The sequence below is a fragment of the Cryptotermes secundus genome, unplaced genomic scaffold (assembly GCF_002891405.2).
Source record: "Cryptotermes secundus unplaced genomic scaffold, Csec_1.0 scaffold177, whole genome shotgun sequence".
NCBI lineage: Eukaryota > Metazoa > Arthropoda > Insecta > Blattodea > Kalotermitidae > Cryptotermes > Cryptotermes secundus.
Genome location: NW_019721003.1, coordinates 501,761 through 510,273, shown reverse-complemented (window position 1 = coordinate 510,273; position 8,513 = coordinate 501,761). Strand labels below are relative to the sequence as shown.

Sequence of the window (8,513 nt, the reverse complement as noted above, 5' to 3'; positions counted from 1 at the left end):
TTTGGATGTTTGCCAAAAAAAAAATGACAGTTTGCCCAATTACTAGAACAGTAAATGGTAGACTTTTTTACCTTTTCCTACTGCTGATCAGTTGTTATCAAACCAATGGAAGCATAAGTATCATGTTGTTTCATGATGATATATAAGTTTGATCACACAGTTCAACAGAACATGATAACTTGACCAAACCATGTGAAAACCGAAAGCATGCATGAGGTATCTTGCTGAAAACACATAAAGGATGTCTGAGGCAAATTTTATTTCCCATTTTAGAAACTGAAGCTTAACTGAAATACTATTTAGAGCCTATAAACTGGAATATATTAGCAATGTCAGAGTGTTTATGCACTGAAGATAGTGGGAAGAATGATTTAAATCCATCATCAACTGGAACATGTGACATATCAGTCAAAGAGTTTCCAACTTAACAACAACCACAATTTGAAAGTATATACAAATTCATCACAGGGTGATGAGAGAAAATAAACAGCAATAACAAAATACCTGTCTCGGTTTCATATACTTGTAATTATTATAATTATTACAGCGCTGCAATATTTTACAACTATATACAAGGTATAAAAGTAAAGTTTTATGTTAAATTATTTTGAAACATTCTGTATAACCACTGTTTCAGCTAAAACCTATAAAGGCTCTCTCATATTTAAGGCTTCCTATGTTACATATTCACTCTGTTCAGTATCTCAGTGAACTGGCATGAAGATAAATCATTGTTGACAATGAAGAAACAGATGATCATATAATTAAAATATACCACATAGAAATGCTATGAACTCACCATCATCTCCTGGAGTTACCCCAACAAACTTCACATGTTATATAACTCTTTCAGTTTGGACTTTTCTTGCCCTTAGGAACGTTAACATGATGCAAGATTCATAATTTTAAAGTGAACTGGTAACTACAGCTGTACATTTGAAACAAGACCTTGCAAATGTTTTAAAATACAATATTCTATTTTCTCGTACTTGTCCTTTTCCCCATCTTTATATCAGTATCTTGTAATACCTCCTTACTGACATTGCAAGATGGCAGGGGAGGACAGACCTAACAAAACGAAAGTTTATATGCTGTCAAACTGCTAAAATGTCAGGAATGATATATAATGGATATAGGAGAAACATGTGGTTCCTTACAATAATTTCTGAAAACAACTGTCTTTTGTTAAATTAAAACAGTGTTTGACACAAAAACGAAGAAAATCAGTGGTCCAGGTTATTCACTGCCATCCCTGCAACTCCAGTGCTTGAGAATCTAGGATGAGTCAATACATCATGTTAGGAATTGTGAAATTTTGTATGCAAACAGAATATCATTCTGGATCAATAAATACTGATGTTACTAAAGGATTCTTTTTCTAGAAGTCACCATGGTCTCATAAGAGTAATAAAATTATAGGAATAAGGATGGTGAATCTGAAATTCCTTGAAAATCCGAATATAATTTACTAGCACTTATGTTTGAAAAGTGCACTGTCTTAGTTAGATTTGATCTGAAGATTACTGGTTTCTGGGATGTGACACCATGTAGTCTCATAGAAGTTTAATGAAGTTTCAGAAAAACATGCTGCTCCATCTTCAGGAGACTCTTCTACCATGGAGAGAGAGGGAGTATGTTAAACTGAAATTATGGTAAACTTCTACCAGACTACATAGCATCAGATTACAGAAGACAGTGATCTCCACATTCACTGCTCTGAGAACCTCAAATCTCATACATATTTGATTTAATAAAAACAATATTTTTAAGTTGGTTGTACTCCAGTATTAATGTACTTTGTTGTATTTTTTATTTTAAGGCTAGTTTTGATGGTTGGGACTGAATGCTGGACCTTCTCAATACTAGACTTGTATGCTAACCAGCTCACCCCAGCAGTTTACATATTAGCTTAGTATTCAAAAGTCCAAGTTCAATCCCAACCTTTGCAACTAATCTTAAAATAAATAATCTGTTAATATAAAGACAACCGCCTGCCTGAAGACAGAAACAGTGTAATGTCTATGAAATCAAATCTACTTCAGACAACAGACAAATGTTCAACATAATGTTGGTATAATGAATCAACCAGTGTCACAAACCTTTCAGAAAATCATATTGGAGCCTAGCTGTGATCACTATAGATCTGAGCCAAATAGTAGGCAGGTTAACACAGTTCAATATCACTTCAACCCTTAATTGTGCACATTTCTACAAACATGTCTGATGATTTGTCTGCGTTCCCCACATTGTCCATATCCTCGTAAGAGAGGTCCACCAGTATGACTTCCTGACAAATGCTGAAGACCAAAATATGAACTGAGTACACATCAACACGTTCACAAATGGTGCCATATCTACAAAGGTAGAATTTAATTCTTAAGGTCTTTATGGCAACCATGAGACATTTCAGGCTATTCAATGTCCTGCTAAGATAGTTCAAAGTATCGTTCTGTATATTACAATTCATTGTTAAGGAAAAACAGTGTTTTTATGTTAAACATAAAATGCCATGTATTTGTTCTAATTTACTTCAATTTCTTACTATGGTGGTGCTGTTTTATTAGACATATTTAATTTACATATATGTTGATATGGGATTCCATGAACTCTGTAAATAAACTTGTCACCGTTGCAAAATTAATCCATCTTCAAATTCCCACTTAAAACTAAAGATGTAACCAAAACAGATCAAACAGAAAGCCAGCAAATAAAAAAGAATCTTGGTTGAAAAGAGTGGTTCCTTTTTTGACGTCTCTCGGCTTATATTCTTCATCAAAGCAGAATGTTCTCTCTGAAGTGTTGTTTCTTGGCAATCAGGATGTAAGAACGTAAGTTCATGCACAAACATTACGATCTGAATCCTTTCTATCCCAAAAACTGTACTCACAGAATCATATAATAATGAGTCTAGTGCTGTGTGAATTACAGCTCGCCCCTTTATATATTAGTTGATGGAGTGGTAGGCTGCACTGGTGGCTTCCATGTAAGTGGCCTGCACTGGCACCAATTTCATTACATTACAGCTGGTATGCTGATACGATGTTTCACAGCCCGTCTCCATAGTCACGATCACCCACATTGATCCGATCCTGAGCTGCTGTCACACTGAAGCCAAGGATGCGATTATCAACACGAAACATCTTGCTCTTCTTTGCTTTCTTCCCTCTGCCCTGTGGAAGAAAGGCATACAAATTATACATGCTACAGAAATGACGAATCAGCATAAACAGACATGATACCATATTTACTGAACATTAAGTTCTATTTTAATTCAATTTTCATGTAAAAAGGGCCATATTACATTCACAAATGGACAAACAAATTTAAACAAATTAGATGCTATTCAGTGATTTCTGCAGCTGTGGTGTACTCGTACCTCAAAACTGCATATAAATAGACCAGGTCTACCAACTTCAATCCATGACCCTATTACAGAGACTATAGCTTATTCAACATATCAATACAAATATCTGCTAGGTTGCTGGTGCTTAGGAATCAGGTACTACACAGTGTGCACACAGTGCTACAACATACATGACTGCAGTATTTAATAAATTTATTCTTCAAACAATGTTTCATCTAACAATTATTTATTACCATTATAACTGTTCCTTCCTCATTCACTTTCTTATCAATCTCATTTACATAATTCTGATACAGGTCTCTGAATACTGACATCGCAGCCATACTCTTAGTTAGTCATGTCATAAAGTAATCCATGATATGTATACAGTGGCCGTCTTGTAGTGCACTCAATTTCACCTGTCACTTCACAACATGTTTCGGCAACATAGTGCCATCATCAGGTGTCCCAATTACGTCAATCTATTGCATTGCTTGCCCTCATATGTTTTCACAACACCATTTAAAAAGTATTTAAAAAGTCCGTACTTGTCAACTATGATAAATTTACACTCGCTACAACTTGTTAAGATAATTCATCTTATTTGTCTTAATTAAAACTTGCATGTGGTTCATTCACTACGGGGTCGTTTTTCTTATTTTCTGTGTAAACTGCGTCTTTTGATGTGTGTTCCCTTCTTAGCTGACAACACTTGCAGCCATACTCTTAGTTAGTCATGTCATAAAGTAATCCAGTCATTGCATGAAGAAGATGAGGTGTGTGAAAAAGGAGAGTGTAAGAATGATAAAAAAAATTTCAGTGCCTTAAAGATTCCCATTTAGGCTCATCTAACTTTGAAACACCTCATACCTTGACCTCCTGGAAGTCTGTTGTGAGAGGATTCACAGCTGGTGCAGGAACACACATATCATCTTCAAGTGGTACAGCTCGTTGTGCACTTCGCCATTTGGATCGCCTCTCCAAAAACTGCCTTGCAAATTCTTGTACCTCTTTCCCTTCTCCAAGATACAGCCGCACATAGTCCTTCACCTCATATGGGGACTCAATGTCACGAAGAAAGCCCACAAAAGTGGGTACTAGAACAGCAATGTTTATGTACTTTAACCCTTATCTCTCCAGATTATTATGAAGTGAACAAGATGTGATAAAATGAGGCAAGATCAGAAGACAGAAATATTGTACTACAAGAAAAGCTGGTTAAATTAAGGATACTGTGGTTTTGATGCAATACACATGGAAAACAGAATTTCCTCTGAGGGCATCACACATGATTATGGCAAATAAATGACAGCTGGGGAGATGAAAACTAAGATGAGAGAGATATACACAAAAGTGAGTGGGGGAAAAAATGAGACACAGACTCAAGAGTATTTCTAGGAGGGAAGAGAAGAATGGAAGTTTTGGGATAAGATGCAGCAATGTGGAGGAAACACCAGATGGTGATGACTAATGGAGATACAAGATTCACATATACAAACTATATCCTATTAGGGTGTGTGACATCAAACTGGGTAAAAGGGTATCAGCTTCCAGCAATATTTACAATATTTTCCAAGACTTGACAAACATATAAACACACACACATTAANCAACGAGAAGTTATTTGTCGCGATATAACCCCGCGATACGCGACAATATAAACACACACACATTAGTCAAACTTCTTTCAGAAACATTTTGTTTCACTGAATAAATCACTGATGTCTTCTGACGTCTGTCAGTGTATGTGAACCCAGTCTCTTTACACTAAACATGGCACCAGAGAATACTCACTGTCTACAGAAGACTGTAGTCCACTCAGTGCCTTGCTGCACCACTGTGTAAACTCATCACCACGGGGAACATTTTGTTCAAACAATTTCCAAACCAAGGCCTCCTCCTTTTTGCTGCGGGTTTTACTCCCACTGGCTTTTCCTGAAGAACTGTTCCCAACAGTAGAAGTGGCTGCACCAACTTTGGCTTTTCCACCAACGGACTTCCCTGATGGCTTAGGTGCACTAGGTGCTACTTCATCCCAGAAACCTACAACACCTTTTGAAACAATCAGAAAATTAAATTACTTTCACCACATTAGGTGTTATATTTAATATAGTTAAACAAAATATGGAAGTAATTCCTAACTATATTAGGTAATCATGGCACGTCCTTCTGATAGTACAAGTCAGGAAATGTAAATACAGTTTAATACTTATGGCAGATTCAGTCCTTTTGTCAATAACCTTAAAAACTGAAAGACTTATCAAAAAAGCATTGTACTACTTCTTTTTGAACATTTTTGCATTGATAAGTATTTAGTGAGTTACTCTGGAGATTCATACAGAAATGTACCCAAGTCTTCGTGTAGTGTGCATTACTGTTAACAAATGTTAACCAAAATTGCAATATACTGACAAATTTTAGTACCATTTTCCAATGTCAAATTTCATCGAAATGTGTTCAGCAGGTTTGAAGGTGTCATACATGGATGGGCAAGTAGACAGGCACAGTGAAGCGAACTGGTGGAAAATATTCTTCAGTTGACCTCTGAAATTGTGTGAGATGCTCAGTTATGTTGTGTTTTAAACTATCTGATACAGCTTCACCCAGTTCTTCAAGATATTCATTCATGGTATCAAAACAATCAAATTTATTTCACTGTGCATGCTGGTATCAAGGTTTAGGTTTTAATTTCACTTAAGTTACTCTGTCCTTAGTTGAGAGCACAGTTATCCTGTGGCACTGCACTGATAGGCTGAAATCATTCAACTTATGGAAAATATCTGCAAGGTATGCCAACTTCTGTAACCAAGAAACACATGAGAAACAGCTCGCTAATAATGTTTATTTTTTAAACAAAAAGATTTCAATTTCTTCACTCAGTTCAAATATCCTTACCAGAACCTTAACATGAGACAACCAACAACACCAATGAACTGTGGCATGAAAAATCAAAGTTGCATACTTGCTACCCATGTCACTGTAAGGCAGTTTACATTCTGGAATTGTGCCTTAACGAAGTCAACAATTTGTACTGCACTGTCTAATACAGATTTCAGTGAATATGGCATCCAGTACCGGATCCAGTGCCCTGTACCACATGCATCTTGCACAGAAGATGAAGGCAATACCCCAAGGTTATAGATTCATATATTTTAATGATGTATTTCTAATATTATTACAGCTTGGTTGAATAAACTCACATGATTAGATATTTAATTTTCCTCCAGCAACCTGTAAATATGAAAATCATCTGAATACTCTAATACCATGGATAAACTACCTGTTGTTGCTGGAGTCGTACTGCCCCACACAGTGGTTGTGTTGGGACATGAAGAAGCCCAGGAGAGTGACTGAGAAGCAGCACCCCAGATGCCAGCTGAAGGAGGCAAAGCGATCTCCTTTTGTTGTTGTGCACGTTCAGCACGTTCTTTTTCTTGTTGCTGTAACCAACACCAGCTGCCATAAATGTATTTACCTGAACTTTCATAACAGAAACATGGTGCCATACCATTTCAGAGTTATTGGTGTGTCATTTTTTTTGAGAAACAGAACAATGATATTCTTCACTTAAAACTGGCAACTTACATGTGAAACAGCCCAATAAATGACACAAAGGAAACAGAAAAGAAAGAAAGGAGTGCAGGAAAGAAGTATTAAAAGGTACATATACTACATTCCCCCCTCCTTGGTGTCTCCACCTTATCGTGGTGAGGGGGTTTGAGTATGCCAAGGGCCCTGAGAGCTATACCAGCGGTATCGTAGCTACGGGCAGGGCCTCCCTTGCTGGACAGATCAAAGGGTAGGCATCAGACGAAGAGAGGCACCGAAAACTGATGTCGGAAGCAGCGTCGTCAGCAGCGACTTGAAGCACAGATGATGCTCGAGATGGTTCAAGTTCGTATAGCAACAGGCGTGACCAGAGTGGTTTGAACGGCTGTTGTACTGCGATGTGGAAAGCAAATGGAAAAACTACCACATTATCACTTTTCCTGGATAGTCTCGTTCCAAAAACAGAAGATCGCATTAAGTGGAGAAACTGTTTTGGAAGAGACTGTGGACCTGTTGTCTGACAGATTACTGATGATGATGATGATACTACATTCACTCACACATCTTACATGCCCTCACTTTTAGACAATAAATAAAAAGTATGTTCACTGCAACATTGATACAACATAAAAATGCTCATTACATTGAGTATTTTCAATGCACAATCTCTTTTGTCTCTTATCATCTGGGTTCATGTGATGAATGACCACGTACTGTTAAACTGATGCCTCTTCCTATTGGTGTACTATGTAAGAGGATGGTAAAGACAAACTGTGCAGTCACCCATCCAACTCTAATCCATCACCACATTGCTTAACCTGGTATTCCTGTTGTTAATCATTTCAAATTCTTTACAGCATGTGTTTATGTTCTTTGGATTTTCCCGATCTAGGCGTGCTGAAGTGCCTCAATAATCTGGTGCTGGAATTCCATGCTTTGCCAAATTTGAACCCTTCCTCTTTGTTTATATTATTCAGATGTAACTGTATTCCTATTGCCTCTTTATCATGTCAGTCTCTGCAGCGTAATGCTTCATCTAGTACTTTGGTCCCTTGGAACTTTGTCTAGTGGCCTGATTCAATGTTGTGTTATGAAAATTATGCACTGGCTGAAATTTTGATCTGACTGTTTATCAAGAAATTGTATGGTGGGGGCGTCTGTAGCTGCAAATACCTGATCTGTTTTATCACATCACATTCAGCTGTAATCACTTCAATTTAATGTGCTGAATTATACTCTGAAAAGTAGTAAATGAATATTTACGCACAATATAGAAGAGAAAACTTTCTTTCATACCTTGGCTAACTGTTCTTGTTCTTCTGCCTGAATTTCAGCCAGAGACTTCACTTTGTTAACTGGCACTGGCTTCCGGTCAGCCCATTTGAGTTGTAAGGAATTGCTGCTACGGCCACTGTTTCCACTGACAGAGGATTCACTTGCTTGAGACTGCAGATGAAGTTGTGACTGCTGTTGCTGCTGGAGCAGAAGCTGCTGCTGTTCCCGCAGTTCTCGCTGAAACAATATACAGTCATGGTGCAAGGTCCCTGCCTCTCCAAGCAATTCCACATTAAAGATGACATGATGCCGGATCCACATGGCCAGGCAAGTCCATGCATGACTC

General features: G+C 37.5%; 1 protein-coding gene across 1 annotated transcript in view; it reads right to left on the bottom strand.

Annotated features, from left to right (window-relative positions):
• The window catches only part of LOC111874656 (GRB10-interacting GYF protein 2), a 62,892-nt gene continuing 54,379 nt past the window's right edge, over positions 1-8,513 (bottom strand). Inside the window, exons 20-24 of the mRNA XM_023870349.2 lie at positions 8,189-8,404; positions 6,624-6,783; positions 5,138-5,395; positions 4,214-4,440; positions 1-3,170 (exon numbers count right to left, since the gene is read on the bottom strand). Coding sequence (XP_023726117.1) covers positions 3,045-3,170; positions 4,214-4,440; positions 5,138-5,395; positions 6,624-6,783; positions 8,189-8,404 — 987 coding nt within the window. The 3' untranslated portion in view covers positions 1-3,044. The remainder of the gene's footprint in view (positions 3,171-4,213; positions 4,441-5,137; positions 5,396-6,623; positions 6,784-8,188; positions 8,405-8,513) is intronic.